The sequence below is a fragment of the Arachis stenosperma genome, chromosome 2 (genome assembly GCF_014773155.1).
Source record: "Arachis stenosperma cultivar V10309 chromosome 2, arast.V10309.gnm1.PFL2, whole genome shotgun sequence".
Taxonomy (NCBI): Eukaryota; Viridiplantae; Streptophyta; class Magnoliopsida; order Fabales; family Fabaceae; genus Arachis; species Arachis stenosperma.
Window position 1 is genome coordinate 88,974,501 of NC_080378.1, and position 19,420 is coordinate 88,993,920.

Sequence of the window (19,420 nt, forward strand, 5' to 3'; positions counted from 1 at the left end):
ATTAAAAAAATTAAATTAATAATTAAAAATAATGATAAAAAATAATAAATTATAATAATTCTAAAATACTTTTTTATTTTAATATGAATATATCCTTTAAATTAATTATTAAAATACTAAAATATCCTATCTATTGTCTCCATTCATAGAGACCCTATTTCCATACCAGAGTCAAGATATGTGTATTGAGTTTTTTATATTAACGAGCATCATCGAAATATTAGTGCAAATAGATATAATCCGTATTATCATAAAAATTCAAAAAATGAAAAGTATATATAATAATATTCAGAGAGACTAAATTCTCAAAGTGGTTTTTGAAATTAATTCTGTGCATTAAAATTGTTCTTGAGATTCTAATGGTATTAATTATGTTTCTGAGATTAAAAAAATTGTATTATATTAGTCTCAGATTCGTTTTCCGTTAACAACACGTTGATGTGACTTGATGACGTAGACTTTTGGTGACACATGCCACTTTATGATTTAACCACGTATAACAATATGATGATGTGTCAGTCAGTGACACATAATATGCTGATGTAGATGGTTATGTCATGTGTCACAATGCTATTTTGCCACGTGTCAGATTCTGCCACGTGTTACAATATTATTTGTCCACGTATCATCTACTATGTCATCGTTACATATGCACTAAATTAGTCTCTTACTTTATATCAAATGACGCATTTTAGTCCCTAAAATTGAATGTCAATGTACTAAATTAGTCTCTTCATCAGTTTTTTTCTTTTTTTATAAATTCAAAATTTTTAATATCTTTGAATAAACTAATTTTAATTTTATCTTTCAATAAGCTATTTAAATACAAGTACTTTTATAAAATATTTTTAAAATTTTAGTTTTAATAATACAACTTTTTTTAAAAATATTTTATTAAAAAATTATATGAGATATTGATATTGATTTAGTAAAGAGTGTAAGTTAAGAGTATAATAATATTTCTTAATACAAACTTTTTAATATTTAACACCTTAATAAATATTTTAAGAATATTTGCTAAGTCATTTGTTAACTAATATAAATTTATTATTCCCATCCGTTTTAAGAATGTCCGATTCCTCATATAATTGACTTCTCACTAAATTAATAAGACAGCTTTATACTGTCGATTATAATAATTTATTTTATCTATAACTTAACTAGGCGGCCTTTTCATATATTACACAATTAATATAAGCACTTATTGTAACCATAACTTGAACAGTATTAAAACAGATACAAATAAACACAAAAGGTAATAATAAAATTTTGGATTTAACTAACATGTGCCTCTAATGATACAAGTTAAAATTATTAATTAAAAAATTTATTATAAAAAATTGTATAATAAAAAATATAATTAAATTAGTGTATAAAAAATATTGAAAATTTTAAATTTACAAAAAAAACTGAGAAAAAACTTACGAAGGGACTAATTTGGTGCACGACATTCAATTTCGGTGACTAAAATGAGTCATTTGATGCAAAGTAAGAGACCAATTTGGTGCCATATGTAATGATGACATATTGGATGACATGTGGACAAATAACATTGTGACACATAGCATAATCCAACACGTGGCAAAATAATATTGTGACATATGGCATAACCATCCATGTCAACATGCCACATGTTGCTAACCGACACATCATCATACCGTTACACGTGGTCAAACTATATGAGGTGACACGTGTCACCAAAGGTTTATGTCATAAAGCTACGTCAGCGCGTCGTTAATAGAAAACAGGTTCGGGACTAATATGGTGCAGCTTTTCCAATCTCAGGGATGTAATTGGTGCAATTAGAATCTCACAGATAATTTTGGTGTACGACGTCAATCTTAGGACCAATTTAAAAATTTAGTCTATTATTAACAGATATAGGAAAGGTTAAAAAGGGAAAAAACTATTTTAGTACCAATTTTTTAAGACGCATTTCCACTCAAAAATTTGAATAATAAAGTTGTTTCAAATTATTCGACCAACTTACTTGGAGAAATTTATATTTATCATACTATATATAAAATTTAATTGAACGACAAATACTTAATCTTCTTTTTGTAGTTTGTGGGTAGATGGCCAGTTAAAAAATTTAGTTGTTTGAGATATAACAAATTAATATACAATTTTTTAAATTGTAAACTGTCTTGGGAGTGCTTTTAATTTGATGCTTAAGGTTGTACCAGTTCATTTGTTCGTTGCATCTCCAATGTTTGTAATTGATTTGAACTGTACAGATGATGATGGTTCTGGAGCATTGGGGAACTGTTTGTTCCGGTATCTGACAGTTGAAATGGCTAATTCTCTTATCATGATTCCTAATTGTGTAGGGTTGGGTGAACCTAATTGAGTTGAGAATGCAATGCGAGATGATGATTTGGCCAAAGAGCTTGTCGATATAGTTGAAGATAGTGATGACGAAACAAGAAGCAATCCACATACACAGCATGACTCATCAAGTTTCGACACACAATAATATCTTTCGCACTTTTCAACCCTAAACTTGGAGGCTATAGGGTAATAGTTAGACGTAGATGCTGCTTTTAGGGGTCAAGAATTGCATCATAGAACTGCTCCTACATAATTTTAGATTGGACAATCATTCCAGAATAAAGAGGAAGCTGTCTTGAGTGTGAAGGATTATAGCATCCGTCAAGGTGTTTAGTACAGAGTGTTAGAGTCAGATCATCTTAAGTACCATGGAAAATGCAAGAAATTCGGCAAAGGTTGCACTTGGTTAATTCGCATCTCACTTCGTGCACGAAAAGGTACATGGGAAGTTAGAAGGTATAATGGTCCGCACACTTGCTTGGCTACATCGATTTCGAGCAATCACCAGCAGCTCAATTACCACGTCATTTGTGCGAGGATCTTTCTATTCGTTAGAACGGATGCTACAGTTACGATTAAGGTGTTGTAAGAAGCAACATAAGCAACTTATGGATTCAGGCCTGCTTACAGGAAGGTTTGGATGGCAAAGCAGAAGATAATATCACAGATATATGGAGATTGAGAAGAGTCCTACGACGAGTTGCCACGTTGGTAATAGCATATCTCTATGTTATGAAATTCTGTAAACGTGTCTGTGTGCTTTTGGTTAATTGACTTCTGAGTGAATTACTCGTCATGCTTTGTTGAAGTTTGTCTGTGTTTTATGGTGTGTGGCTGTTGGCTAAAGATTAAAATAAAATGAAACTAATTATCCACCCTGACCCTACTAAGAATTTCCTAGTTCTTTTCCCTTCCTTCTTTCCCTTCAGACAGAAATAGGACCCACAGCAGGATATGAAGGTGAAATAATTCTCGTCTTTTGGCTGCAATGATTGATCAGGGACAGTAAGAGTTAGCAGCATATTTTGGGTGGTGCCTTCAGCTTAGCGTAGAAATTTTGGTTTAGTCTCACAAAAAAAAAAAAAGGCCTATGATTACGGTAAAAAACCGTGACCATAACTAGTAAAAAGGGTGACCATAGATCTATGGTCACGGTTTTGGATCTATGGTCACGATTTTTTACCGTGACCTATTCTCTCGTAGCCATAGGTCTATGGTCACAGTTTCTATGGTCACGATTTCAATTTTCAAATTCTGACACTTTAGGCTACGTTTTTTCAGCGTGACCATGACCATAGGTTAATCAAAGATTTAGTTAGGTTCTTAATTACAGATGCTTTCAATTTGAAGAGAAATATTCAGTCAACACTAATATTTTTTACACTATGAATGATCTAATTACAAAATTAAAACTAGTGTAAAAATTCAATTGAAAATAAAAAATATATATAAAAACCTAATTAAAATTTGGTTAAATTACACAGTTGGTCCCTACACTTTAAAAGTTTGTAATTGGGTCCCTAAAGAAAATTAAAATTTTTAATTTAGTCCCCGCCGTTCAAAAAGTGTTTAATTTAACAGAATATTTTTAGTATATGCTGAGAATATTCTGTTAAATCAACACTTTTTAAACAGTAAAGACTAAATTATAAATTTTAATTCTCTTGAGAGACTTAGGGCCCGTTTGGAAAACTTTAGAAGTAATTTTTTTTAACTTTTGACTTATGAAAAGTAGTAGTATTAATGTCGGGTGCAATTTTCAAAATCAAATTACAACTTTCTAAGAAGCTATTTAGGAGTTTATAAAGAAGTTAAAAAATGACTTCTTTCATAATACTTCTACTTTTTATCACATTTCTATAAAATAAGCACTTTTAGAGTTAAAAATTCAAATACAAAATAACTTATTTATAAATTACTTTTAACAGAGTCATTTATTGTTTAAGTTATTTTATCAAAATGAGTTTAATTAAGTTGGTTATCCAAACTGGACCTTAATTACAAACTTTTAAAGTATAGGGACCAATTTGTAATTTCACTAAAAATGTAAGGACTAACCATATAATTTAACCTTAAAAATTTAATAAAATTATATAGAGACGAATAAAATAAACAAACTAGAAAGCACAAAATTAACAATTACAAAAACCAACATCAATTCAAAAAGTAGTACGTCAATAAATCAAATCATCCAAATCCAAATACAAATATACTTCCTTTTGGATTTTGGAATGATTCTAACAAGAATCTCAATCATGTCCCAAAGAAATGAAAATACTCCTTTTAACAACAAAATTTATCAAATTTGACCTCGACAAAAAAAAAAAAAAACATAAAATGAAAAGACCCATTTTTAACTATCAAATTTGTTAGTCTATGACAAGCATAACATTAATAATAAAAAAAAACACATAACAATGTAACATTAAGGAAGAAGAGTAGATATGAAAAATGGTAAAGTTGAACAACTCCCTCCTGCAAACTATTTGCTTCCCGCCAAAAGTCATGCCTCACCTGGCATTCTCTTGCCGAAAACCTCTCATCATTTGCTTCCTCATTAGGGTTCTGCGTTGTTCCAGAATATTCCGTAGGATGTAGGTTCTGCTTTGGATCTAATGTTTAAGGAGTTTTATTTGATTTTTGTTGTTGTTTTTGGGTTTGGTTTGGTTTTTAGTTGACGATAGAAATGAAAAATAAAAAATACTTTGGATGTACATATAGTTAACGCACGGTGGAGGGTTTCAAATATTTGGATGCGTCAAGATTGTGTTTGGATTTAGAAATCTTCGTAATCTTTAACTATGTATGCTTTTTGCAGGCCTTATCCTCTCTTGGCTAATTGTTGTTGAAATCCATCGGATCCCTAACACTATTGAAACCAAGCTTTAAGATCTAATCCAACAAAAAGTCTTCAAAATGAAAACAAAACTTTGAAATAAACCATGATTAATTAAATTATCTTCGAGAATTTTGTTTTATATGATATTGTAAATGCCACAAATACTTTCTTCGATAAATGATTGATCCTTCTGCTATATAAAATACATTAATTTAGGATATTATATATTATTATAGTATACATTTAGATATATCTTGTATAAATTAATATGTAATATGTTAAGAAAGTCAATCAAATAAAGATGTTTAAAATGTCTTTTTTTAAATATGTTTTTTAATAATTAAAATTTGATACATATAATCAATTAAATCGTGTTATTTTTTGTCAAAATTAGGCCAGACAAATTAATTTGACTGAAAAAATAGTGAATCAAATCTTAAACTAGTCTAAATTAATATTATTTTCTATAAAAAATGACTACAATACCTCTATTATAAAAAATAACCAAAATATTTTTATTATATATAACAATTTTAAAAATCCTAACTAAATTCTAATCTTTTTTTCTTTGCAATCATAGGATTAGGAATTATGATTTAAAATTTTAAAATTAATATATATATATATATAAAATAAGAGTAATTTAGTTATTTTTTATAATAGAAATATTGTAGTTGTTTTATAAAAAAAAATATTAATTTAGACTAATTTAAAATTTAATTATTGGTTTTTCGGCTAAACTGATTTGCTCAGTCTAATTTTAATAAAAATAAAACAATTTACTCGATTATATGTGTATGTTGAATTTTAATTATTAAAAATATCTTTAGAAAAAAAAGACACTTTTAACATCTTTATCTTTATCGAAGTAACTCCTATATATTAAATATGTTCTAATAGACAAAATTTAAAAATAAAAAAGTTAAAGAAATGATCATATCAAATATATATAATTAATAGAAACCAAAACTTAGATATACTTACAAGAATTTCTTGTTGTACTGAGCAACAAGACGGACAGTGCATTCGATCTGTTTTGTTTCATCTGTCGGAAAAAGTTGACTGCATTTGCGGATAATGCAATTCTTAACACATTCTTTCTTCATTTTCAAATTGTTCTTATAGCGTATCGTGCACTCCTTGGCACAGTATTCTAGAGAGCCAGATGCAATATAATAAGATGTAGTCCAAATCTCTTCAGGAATAGTTTCATGAAATTCATCTATCGCACCAGAACAAGTAATTACTAAAATCATTAACATTGCAATTGCAAGTGCTGCACTATTCTTAGCCATTGATCACTCTTCTTTTTTATCTTGAAAACATTAGTATATGATATGTAGTTCATATGCTTTATATAGGCTTAAAATATTCCCTAAATATTTGTTATGATTATTCTAGCCAGAACTAGTATATTCCTTTCTTAAGTCATGTCCCCTCGTTGTAACAAGAGTTAGAAAATATTAATATATAAAAAAACCTTCTAATTTTTAGCGAATGAGGTTTTTGCATAGTTAAGCTTGAACATGTCTCTTGAACCATCTATGATAACTATTCATTAGATAATAATTTCATTTAATTGTGTAAGAACATATATGATATGATATTATGATATGATATTATGATATTATGATATAAAATTTGAAAAGCTTTATATGCCTCATAAAATGTTATAGTTAACTTGGTCATTGGCCACTCATCATCAATCACTCTCCTTTTGTTTTCTCGCAATCGTAAATTTATGATAGATGATCATGTTTTATAAATACTTATTTTGTAAGATATGATTCCAGAATAACTAAGAACGTCTTACTAAATTCATGTCTTTTCCTTATATCAAGAGCTGCAAAATAGAAACCTCCAATTTAGGCATTGTTTTCAATTGTTAATCATTCTAGTTGGAAAGACATATATATTCTAGCTCAACTAGAGGATATCTAATTAATTTTTGTGCAATAAGAACGAACTTATATGACGATATGGTGTGCATTAAACGGTGCTAAATATAAAATATATATATAGACCACAAAAGGTGGACATTAAGGCTTCATGCCTCATAAAAACATTGAAAAAATAATATTAATTAGGAGTTGCTTGTGTAACAAAAGTGAGGGGAAAAAGATTAAATAATTAATTATAAAAATTACGTGATGTATGTACAATGGTGGCATAATGTAAATTATAGTTTAAAGCTAAAAAAAGGGAAACCATTTTGGTTTCTATGCGTGGCGCAAAACTATCTTCACTTAATTCTTCTGAATATTGAAAAGATTATATTGTTCTATAGTTTGAAAATGTGAAGAGAATTCACAACTTTCATCCATAGACAGAGCCAGAACTAGTATTTTTTGGAGGAAACCAATACAAAAATATATAATTTTAGAAGAGAGGAAAAAAATAAAATTAGGAGAGACTAATAATATAAAAATTAAAGGACTATATATATAAAAAATTTTAAATTGGAGGGTCTTTGCCCCTTACAATGTATGAGGCTCCGCCCGTCCATAGACATACATGAATATAGTCCTTTACTAAAAATAATAATATATTACAGCAACAACTATACTTGCAAGACACTATAAGAAATAAGGGGTTTATGATAGTTGATGTTTTATATAGGGTTAAAATATTTTCTAAATATTTATTCTATATGACTAGCTTGAACTAATATATTCCTTTAGTTCATGTCCCCTCTTATACCAAGAGTTAGAAAATACTAGTTTATGATAATTAATGTTTTATATAGGTTTAAAATATTTATTTGCTAAATATTTATTCTATATGACTAGCTTGAACTAATATATTCCTTTAGCTCATGTCCCCTTCTTATACCAAGAGTTAGAAAATACTAATAAAAAAATCTCTAATTTAAGCTAATGATGTTTTTGCATGGTTAATTAAGCTTGAACATACATGTCCTCTCTTGAACCATCATATTTGATAACTATTCATTAGATAATAATGTCGTCTAATTGTGTAATTAAGAACATATATGATATATTGTAATAAACATAATAATTCGTTCATAGGTTAGGAGTCCCAATCAATTTGAGTTAATCTAATAGTTAATTCACTAATTTATTTAAATAAGTGTTAAAATTTTAAATTTTACCTTATATATGTAGTAATTTATATTGGCGAATATTAAATCTTTAAATGAAACTTCAATTAACAAAAAAATTATTCTTCGTCTGCCAGAGAAGTCCCTTGTGTAACAATAATGATTAAGAGAAAAAAGATGTTATAGTTAACTAAGCCATGCATTGATCACTCAATCACTCACCTTTTGTTTTCTTGCAATCATAAGTTTATGGTAGATGAGTTAAAGGCTTATTATAATATTGTATAAATACTTATTATGTATGATATGATTTCAGAACTAAGATATGCCATACTAAGTTCATGTCTTCTCCTTATACCAAGAGCTACAAAATATTAAAATAAGGAAAATAAAAACCTCTAATTTTAGCAAATTGTTATTTTCAATTGTTAATTATTCTAGTTGAGCATTGATATTTCTCTTCATTCTTCAACCAGTACATCTTTTTTATATAAATATTCAGTAAAGGGTGTCTTATTAATTGTGTAAAATCTTATATAATATTTACGCATTAAACGGTGCTAAATAAAATATGTACCACAAAAGGTAAAAAACTTCATGCCTCTTGAAAACATTGAAAACATAATATTAATTGGGAGTTGCTTATGTAACAGAAGTGAGGGGAAAAAAGGATCAAGTAATTATTTATAAAAATTATTTGATGTACAATGGTCAATGGTGGCATAAATTATAGTTTTAAGCAAAGAAAAGAAGAAATAGCTATTTTGGTCTCCATGTATGTGCATGACAAACTGCCTTGATTTAATTTTTGAGGATACTAGAAAGATTTCGGTCTTATATATTATTAATGGGAATGCAAAGAAAATTATAACTTTCATATATGTCATATAATGAATTTTTAACTTGTACAATTAGCTAGACCAATTGGGACAAAGTTTACAATTTCTTTTCTCATCTTGAACTACAGAAGAAACAAAATTGGGGCAATTAAGCCCTTCTAGTTTATCGTTTCTTTTGGCTGATCAATGGTTCATTCGAGGGAGAGATCGGACTTTAAGAAATAGTGAATAATTTTATCAATATACAAATATATAATTCTCCAAAAATTTCAATTAGGTTTATATTCATCACTATAGAAATTGGGTTCAACCTTTTTCTAACTCCTTCTCATCAATAGACTCCTAATGTATACGAAGGAGTGTGGTTCGTTCGATAAATTTTTATCTCTCTATTTATTTTTGAGATATTTAAAATTTTCAAAAGGAAAAACTACCAAAAGTACCCATGAAGTTTACGAACGCTGACAAAAGTATCCATAAACTAAGGAAATTAACGCTGTACCCATGAAAGATGGATTCCGTATGACAAAAGTATCTAAATCCTAATTTTTTGTTGATTTTTTAATAAAATTCCTAAACTACCCTACACTCAACCTCAACTCACTTTTTCAACCTTTCATAACCCAATCTGCACCAACCTTTGCCATGGAGTCCGAAACTACTCCTACAACAAACCAGACCGAAATCAATGGTGGTGGTGGTGGTGGTGGAGGATCGGACTTCAACCGATTCATTCATAAGTTTACAATCCATACCCAAACCAAATCAATCAAACACCAAAAAATACTCAACATATAAAAATTTTCAAATTCATTCATCCAATTTCAATTCACTTTAGCAAAACTAGAAGTAGAAATAGCCATCAACCATAAAAAACTAATAAATCCATTCATCAAATTTGAAATTTATTTCAGCAAAAATCAGAAGTAGAAGTAGCCATAAACCTGATCTTCTGTAAATCAATCTCAGCCTTCATAAAAAATAGAAGCAGATTTAAAAAAATAGAACAATATCATTTTAGTAGTAACTAAATCAATTTCTGAAAAGAAAAAAAATAAAATAAAAAATGTTTAAAAAAAAAAGAAATACCTTTTTTTTCGCTGGCTGTAACATCGTCAATGGCAGAACCTCCATCCACAGCGCCACCTCCCTTTCTTCTTTGATTTCTCTTTACCGAACCCTCTTCCTGCATGCAAGAGCACCACGACCCCTCTCTCTTCTCAGGCGTACGACGATGGTATTCTCCTCTGCTGGGTCAGACGCGCCACGATGACGTTCTCCTCGGCTACAACAGGTGCATCATGGCGATATTCTCCTTAGGTTGGGTCAAAGGCGCGTAATGAAGGTGTTGTAGTCACCTTAAGAGTGAAAGGGAGAAGACTCTATGAGGGTTTTTGAGAGAGGAGTGACGATAGAATGGGGTAAGGGTGGGGTAGTTTGGGAATTTTATTAAAAAATCAACACAAATTTAGGATTTGGATACTTTTGTTATACGAAATCCATCTTTCAAGGGTACAACGTTAATTTCCTTAGTTTATGGGTACTTTTGTCAGCGTTCGTAAACTTCATGGGTACTTTTGGTAGTTTTTCCTTTTCAAAATTCCATAAACATACAGAAGAAAAATGTTATTCCCACTCGGATAAAAACATAACTTGTGCAAATAACAATTAAGGTGAAGAAGATAAAAAATAACAAATTTCTTTATGATTAATAGGTTTATTTTGGGGCAAAACACTAAAATAAGCCAAGGGGAAGAAATTTTTACGTAAATCCGCCAAACCAAAATTTTTTTCATGAATCAACCAAAGCATGTTTATATGTAGTTCGAATCAATTAGATTCGAACTCAATCTACACATAATTCGAATCATATTGCTTCGAATTATACACAAAACTCACACACATACTAATTCGAATCAACTTGATTCGAATTACACACATACAATAATTCGAATCAAGTTGATTCGAATTACACCCTGATTTATTAAAAAAATTAATAATTTATTAAAAAATTTATTAAAAAATAATAATTTAAAATTAAAAAAATATATATTTTATTTCATGTATTAAAAAAAATCTAACAAAATATTTAATTACGAGACTTTTTTTAAATATTAATGAGCTATCAATTCAAATTCCATACAATACTCTTTTGTCCATTTTTAATAGCTCATGAATATTTTTTAATAAATTTTTTTAAATTATATGGTGAGATATTACATGATTCGAATTACGCATGGAAAGTTCAATCACTCTGATTCGAATTATATGGTGAGCAATTTGAATTCTATACAATACTCTTCTGTCCATTCTTGATAGCTCATGAATACTTTTTAATAAATTTATTTTAATTATATAAACCACAAAAAAATAATGCAAAATAATTTAAAAAATGACTTAAAAAATATTAGGAATACTATAAAAATTTGTAATGTTCTAATGATTTAGGTAAATACATGCATGTACACAAATTTTAAATAAAATACTCTAGATAGTCAATAATAATTTAAAAATTAAAGAAAATATTTTATTCCATCCAAAATAATTAAAAAATATATTTTATTCTATACAAAATAATTTAAAAAAATGGCTTAAAAATGTTACGAGTACTATAAAAGTTTGTAATATTCTAGTGATTTAGGTAAATACATGATAAAAATATATTTTCTTTCATTTCTAAATTATTAATGTCCTAAGTCATTGCAAATTTTTATAGTACTCCTAACATCTTTTAAGCCATTTTTAAATTATTTTGCATAGAATAAAATATTTTTTGTGGTTTATATAATTAAAATAAATTTATTAAAAAGTATTCATGAGCTATCAAGAATGGACAGAAGAGTATTGTATAGAATTCGAATTGCTCACCATATAATTCGAATCAGAGTGATTGAACTTTCCATGCGTAATTCGAATCATGTAATATCTCACCATATATTGAATTGATAGCTCATTAATATTTAAAAAAAGTCTCGTAATTAAATATTTTGTTAGATTTTTTTTAATACATGAAATAAAAAATATATTTTTTTAATTTTAAATTATTATTTTTTAATAAATTTTTTAATAAATTATTAATTTTTTTAATAAATCAGGGTGTAATTCGAATCAACTTGATTCGAATTATTGTATGTGTGTAATTCGAATCAAGTTGATTCGAATTAGTGTGTGTGTGAGTTTTGTGTATAATTCGAAGCAATATGATTCGAATTATGTGTAGATTGAGTTCGAATCTAATTGATTCGAACTACATATAAACATGCTTTGGTTGATTCATAAAAAAAATTTTGGTTTGGCGGATTTACGTAAAAATTTCTTCCCCTTGACTTATTTTAGTGTTTTGCCCTTTATTTTGCAAGTAATAATCTCCAGTTTATGTTTTGTTTTTAGAAATGGCTGCGAGCTAGCCAATATGCTGATAAAAATGATGCTAAGGAAGTGAATAAATTAATTTTGAGATATCACAGATCTTGAAAATCAAATCAATATTGTCTAAAATGTGTAGAAATTTAAAATTAGCCATGCCATATATTTATGAAGAAATGGATAAAATTAAGAAACAAATTCCTGAAAACTTTTATAATGTCCAATCAAATATAAAAAAATGCGGGAGAATATTGATATTTGTAGACTTTACAAATTCATAGTCCTGTCGCTTATTTTCTAAATTATAGGTGAGACATTTCATTTGTAATAGCTAACTTCATTCACATGTTAAACTAGAGGACTTGTGATCAATTTTGATAACGGAAGGGTAATAAAATAAAAAATAATAATAATAAAGCCTTAAAAAAACTATGGTTGAGGCCTTAAAGGTGAATATTGAATAGTCGTAGTAATTTTAGATCATTTAAAAGTTAAAATCTTAAGGACTAAGGGCTAAGGTCAAGCAAAGGTGGAGGCATAGGGTGCTGAGCATGTTCTCCTTCAAGTTCAGATATGACTACTAAGGAGTCTGTCATTTAAGAGATAGGGGTTCTGACTTTGGAATTGGGTTCATTACTTGCAAATCAAACCCCATTAATATTAATTGACGGTTTAACCTGAATTGCCATTGGCATAGGCACCTATACCTTATTGTTTTTTACATAACCTATGGCTACTTCTCTCTGTAAATATGCTCTCTCAGCACCCAAAACGTTGGGTTCTCTCCTTCCCTCATGTAAAGTGTAATGTCCTATACAAACCAAAAATACAGTTAGGGAAGCCAATTTGGGTAAACAGCTTAATTAAGTTATTTTTAAAAAAATAACTTAAACAATAAATGATTATATCAAAAGTAGTTTATAAATAAATTATTTTGTATTTAGATTTTTAGTTTTAAAAGTGTTTATTTTATAGAAATGTGATAAAAAGTAGTAGTATTATGAGAGAAGTCATTTTTTTTAAATTCTCTATAAGTTTCTAAATAACTTTTTAAAAAACAGTGTTTTGGTTTTAAAAATTGCACCAAACATTAATACTACTACTTTTCATAAATCAAAAGTTAAAAAAAGTTACTTTTAAAGCTTCCCAAATAGACCATAAATATAGTCAAAATCTCAATTTAATCCACTCGATCAGATCAAAACTAATATCAACACTTTTTATGTTAGATTCGATGCGATCTGGATCGGAGACCGAATAAGATTGGATATTATATATAACGACAAAAAATATATTATAAAAGATTTATTTTTTAAAAAATAATAAAATTCTCTTTTTTTCTTAACTCTTAAAAAATTAATAAACTAACTTTTTATAAAAATAAAATAATACAACACATATAAATAATAATTATTAATTAAAATAAATTATAAATACAATATATATTTTATTTATTTATTTATTATTTCATGCAGATATGTGGATCAAATCCACACATACAAATATGATGTCTACGATTCGATCTTATTTAAGTGCATATTGAATCGTAAATTACAGATCGGATGTAGATAAATACTCTGAATTTGTGGATATGATCCAATCTAAAAGCATTCTTGAATAATAATGTAGTAAGGTAATGTAATAAAGTGTTTATTATTGTGAGTTTAATTTTAATGGCAGTCATACAATTACATCTGTTTTTTTAAATGACTATTCACACGACTAATAAAAAAAGTAATTATTTTTTATGATGTGACATTACATGATTGAATGTAAGAGTAAAACTACTTTATAGTAACAATACATCAAAATTAAATTATTATTGTACCTAAAATTTTGATGTTTAATTTGTCAAACTCAAAAACGTTAAATAAATAATATTTAATATTCATTATAAAAGATAAATTTAATAAGTTTGGTACACAAATGATAGACACAAAAAATTAGAATTTTTTATATTAAAATGTGTAGTCTGTAATACCCTAACTATCAAAACTCACGCTTCCGGCTGTGCGACTCTGATAGTTCGGACATTACGACGACACTTATATTATTTAATACTAAAAAATGAGCATGTTTAAAACTTTAAACCGCAAAACCGCTCCCAAAAATATTTTTGTTATACAACGTATATCCATACATACCATACAACTTACAGAAACTCGTAAAGAGTACATTCATATATATACATACATACATATAAATAATATTACAAACATTAACCAATACAATCCCTATTTCTCTTACAAAATATATCAGGATAAAGGTGAGGGTACAATAAATAATAACTAAAGCAGCACAGAGCATCTCAACAACAATTAAATAAATTCTTCGTGACATCTGCGTCCATATCTTGAAAGGAGAAAAATGTAGGGGGGTGAGAACATCATCATCGAAAGGGTTCTCAGTAGAGGGTTTTTGGGAATTACTGTAATAGGATACGTGAAGATAAACCGTACCAGTGATTAATAACCGTCTTATGCCTCTTTTCAAAAATAATGGTTTACAATAAAAGTAAAGTCAGAAATCTTTTCTAAAAGAGGAACCGTTCAATTCTCAAAAACTCAAAAGCCTTTTAAAAAGGTTTAACCATGATGAACCAAATTAGCATTTCATACTTTTCCAAACCAAAAACACAAAACCGGAACCAATCATTGGTCCATCTCATTTCAACCATGGCCCTAGGCCCAAACAATCAATCCATCAACAAATCATCACAATCCAACAGAGTCCCAGACACAAACACAGATAAGAAGTTCAGGCACAAACAAACAGTTATAGCAAGTAGAACAATTAGCAGTTAATCACAAAGGCAAACCACATACAATATGCACACCCAAACAATGTCACATAGATGCATATGATGCATGCCTGTCCTAGTGGCTGCTGATATCATCTGTTAGTTATCAAGCCAATCCGACGTGTCCGGTATCTAACCCGGGCACAGTCTCTCTGTTGAGCATTAATATCATTAGAGGGAATATGTGCCCTATCACCATTAGAGGGTATCTGCGCCCTGTCACCATTAGAGGGTATCGATGCCCTGTCACCCTTACAACCAGAGAGAAAACACAAGCGTACTCACATTCAACATTCATCTCAGCCATCCGGCTTAAATTCATAATTCATTCAATTGCATACATGCATTTATACTCAACCATGGATCACCATCCATCTTAGCCATCCGACTCACGGTTCAATCCAGAACCAACCAATTTATCAATAAATACAGCCCTTCGGCTTAAATTCATAATTCATAGTCAGCCATACGGCTCATAACTCATTCGGCAATCAGCCGTGACTCAATAGCATACACAGTCATTCCAGCTCATAACAAAATAGCACTTCCACCATTCAACATCATCAAATTCATAAAATCGGCATTCAAGCCATAATTCACTTTTTCTCAAATCATTTCACTTTGAAATCAAGTTTCAACTCTTTTCAGCTTTGGCTTTGAGGATCTCCTTTTTCAAATCATCTCAGGCTCATAAGCCAAATTTACTCAAAGTGAGTTCCCTTTTTAAAACAAAGCCACTCTCGACATTCTCTTTCCAAAACTTCCAAAACCATGGCAAGTTAAGGATTTACTTCAAAGTATTCAAAATCACCCATCCAACAATGGGATTTTATAACAAAAGTTTCTCGACAGAGTCCCAAGTCTTTAGGGGAGGATATCATAACTCATTTTGCCAAATTCACTTAAAATCATTAAACACCTTAGTTTCCTGATTTGAGTAATAAAATAGGATCTAAGCCAATCTGAGTCATGTAATCAATTACTCTTCTCAAAGTCATTTCCTTTACTTAAACAAAACCGGCTTCAATTCCATAATTAAATCTGAAGCGTTTCAAACTGCTAAGAGAATCATTTTTGTTGTTTTAAACTAGAGTTCGAAGGATACTCTGAATCTTATTTAAAACATCAAAATAATGAGGTTCATCAATCGAAATTCAAGTCCTTTAAAATCACAAAAACTCTTCCAAGGGACAATCTTTATGTTAATAGAGAAAAATGTAAACCCGTTTTACCTTTTAAAACAACCGCAAGGTAAAATTCTCTTTCGAATGACTTGTACCCAAATGCATACTATTCTTCTTGGAAAATAAGGGAAAATCATGATTCTCTTTTAACAATTCTGTCAAAGCGTAGCTTCATCGCTTTCATAATTGTTCTAAGTAAAGATAATAAAAGAAGCCCTAAATTTACAATCCTCGAAGTAAATAGGAAAGGCATTAAACTCAAAATTTTTGAAATAACATTTCAAATAAAGACTCAGATTTTATAGAAATTTTGGCAGCATCTCTCCTAAAACTTGGACTTTGCCACCCGGTTCGGGTCCCAACTAAACCGTTTCTCATTCCTTTTCAACAGCTCAAAACCAGAAATCAATTCAAAAGCAAGCTAAATCCAACAGTCGCCTCAGTGGCATATCTCAAGGAAACCATTTCAAAATCAACTCAATATCAACCGATCTAACTCATTTCCAAAGCTTAAAAGAATCGGTTCAGCAATAAATTATTTGTCCAAAACCAAGTCAATTAAATTAAACCAGGCTGAATTCAAAAGTACATTCAACTTTTCACATCATCAAAATAATTAACTCAATTCAAATCAATCCTCAACGGATTAAATTCAGATTTCAAATCTTTAAATAATCAACTTCAAAACATTACATTTCACAAAGCCGCACAACAATTCAGCCAAACAAACATCAATAATCATTCAAGACAATCAAATAATACATAAGGCAGATACAATCACCAAATACACAGCGTCTCACCTCAATATCCATATGTAATAATTCCAATACATAAAACATAATTTTTGAAAAGCGCTCCTACCTCAAAACGCAATTCCATAACCCAACGTCTCACAGAGTCCTTTCTGCCTCAACTCGAAATCACCGGCAACCAAAACCTCAGCTCCCAGCCACTTTCGCAATAACCATAGCAACACTATTCGCAACATATAATAACCAAAACTCAATCGTATAGCAATTAACGCCACAAACCTCAGCGTATGATAACAGAACAGTAACTAAAGGGCTTTCAAATCGAAAACGCTTACCGAATCGAAGGAGGAAAGGCTGAACCGACACCGCGGCGGTCTTCGAACCGGCTCGGCGGCAGCCCGACAGCCACCTCAAGCGGCAGCGGCGATGAATTCCAATCACGATGACTGAAACCAGCAGGCAGTGACCATAGTAACCTCAAAATTCAAAAAGAACAAAAACCTCAAATAAAACCCTTACTGGCAACTTTTTTGACAACGACAGAAGTAGCCAGAAGCTCCAGCGGTGGTTCAAGAGGCCTCATAACTTCTCCTGGCGGCCAGAACAATGCCACAGCTTTTCCCTCTTTCAGCAGTGACAACAATAGTGTCTTCCGGCAACCACCGATCTCCAGCATCAGCAACAGAAGCTCCAGCTACGCACCGCAGAGCAGCAGATCGGCAGTACCGTCGGCCAAGGTGCAGTGGTGGAGACGCCCTCAACCGCGGGGAAACGCAGTGACTATGGACGCTTGGTGGCGGCGGCTGGCTCTGCAGTAGCTCCACGCGAGCGTTCTCCCTTCTCTCCTCCATCGATGGTGACAACGACGGCACTGGCGGCGCAGCGCGGCGGGGCTTGCAATAGGCTGAGCATGGCAGCGAGGACCCCTTCGCTCTCTTCCTTCTTTCTCAGATCTCCCCTCTGGTCGCGACGACGACTCCACGCGTCTCTCTTCCTTCGACTCGACCTGACGGCGGACTCCGAGGCGGTTGTGCTTCCTCCATGCTTATGAGCTCGACGGTTGGAGTACCATGAGGACGACGGCAAGCTCGACCGCAGCGGCCTCTTTCCTCGGCTCTCACTTCTCTATCCTCTGCACGACATGACGGCGCGGCGGCAGTAACGCCCGCCGGCGCCATCCTCCCCCTCCCCTCTCCTTCTTCACGTTTCTCTTCTCCCCTTTTCTGCGTTGAGTGTATGCGCCTGCTGTGTGTGCTTGTTGTGTTGCTGTGTATTTGGGTTGCTAATGGGTCTTGGGGGGAAACGGGTAACCGGGTAGGGTTTCAGGGTTAGGGTTTCATTATTTTGAAAATTAGGGTTAGGGGTAAATTGGTAATTTCAAATAAAATTGGGAATAATATAATAATTGAAATCCAAATTAAATCCAACACTAATTGTATATAGAAAAATACCATTTTGCTCATCAATTTCACAAATTATTTTCAATAAAATGTTCAAATCCAAAAATTAGAAATAATACACTTAATTTCTTCATTTTCCAAAACAGCAGTATTAATATTTAAAATATTAATTACTTAGTCCAAATCATATAAAATTCTTATTATTTCATAACTAACAACTTTATAATTCAAATATAGAAAATAATCCAATAATTATAAAATTGGATAATAATCATAACTCATCTCAAATTTAATATATCAAAACTTGCCTTAATTATCTTTAATAAAATAATTTCTGAAATTAAGGCTATAAATAACTATATGATTTGAGACTTGATCATAATCAGACTTTTCAAAGGTTTTGGGTCTTACATTCTACCCACCTTATAAAAATTTTCGTCCTCGAAAATTGATACAAAACGAAAGAAGTCTCATAACAGTTCACCCTTGAACACATTTAAGGAAGAAACAAAATATCTCAACATATAAACATATATACGATTTTTCAAATACTTGGATGGTCGTATGCATAAAGATACAAAGGTAGGAGTGTGATTGCAAAGCAAACGTTACAAGATAGGCTCAATGCACAAGGTCATATGATCTCAAGGCTTTACAAAAACTTGAGGTGCCAAAATAGGGTACAAATCAGGATAGACATTCACAAGGAAAAGTGGTAATTAGTGTGGCAAAAGGCTGCAAAGCATGTTGGTATTTAAACAGCGGCATAACGTTCGCCGACAAATCTTGTTCCCACTTCAGAACTTCAATTTTCCAACTCCACCAATCATTTTACAACCTCATAGCCG

General features: G+C 30.6%; 2 protein-coding genes across 4 annotated transcripts; both read right to left on the bottom strand.

Annotated features, from left to right (window-relative positions):
* Positions 1 to 3,212: 3,212 nt before the first annotated feature.
* LOC130957535 (uncharacterized) lies at positions 3,213 to 6,538 on the bottom strand. Of its 2 annotated transcripts, none has more exons than XM_057884384.1 (2): positions 6,155 to 6,538; positions 3,213 to 3,314 (listed from the first exon to the last, which is right to left on the bottom strand). In XM_057884384.1, exons 1-2 carry the CDS (start codon positions 6,463 to 6,465, stop codon positions 3,257 to 3,259), a joined length of 369 nt encoding a protein of 122 aa, XP_057740367.1. In that variant the 5' UTR covers positions 6,466 to 6,538; the 3' UTR covers positions 3,213 to 3,256. The 2 variants fall into 2 exon arrangements, with proteins under 2 accessions (XP_057740367.1, XP_057740371.1); XM_057884388.1 differs by lacking the exon at positions 3,213 to 3,314 and adding an exon at positions 4,657 to 5,200.
* A 7,822-nt stretch (positions 6,539 to 14,360) lies between these two features.
* LOC130957582 (uncharacterized) lies at positions 14,361 to 18,421 on the bottom strand. 2 transcript variants are annotated; one of them, XM_057884436.1, is made up of 4 exons: positions 17,692 to 18,421; positions 17,508 to 17,618; positions 17,282 to 17,395; positions 14,361 to 14,788 (listed from the first exon to the last, which is right to left on the bottom strand). In XM_057884436.1, the coding sequence occupies exons 1-3, from the start codon at positions 17,846 to 17,848 to the stop codon at positions 17,283 to 17,285; spliced, it is 381 nt and encodes a 126-aa protein (XP_057740419.1). In that variant the 5' UTR covers positions 17,849 to 18,421; the 3' UTR covers positions 14,361 to 14,788; position 17,282. The 2 variants fall into 2 exon arrangements, with proteins under 2 accessions (XP_057740419.1, XP_057740413.1); XM_057884430.1 differs by having other exon boundaries at positions 14,361 to 14,864.
* Between the last annotated feature and the right edge of the window lie 999 nt (positions 18,422 to 19,420).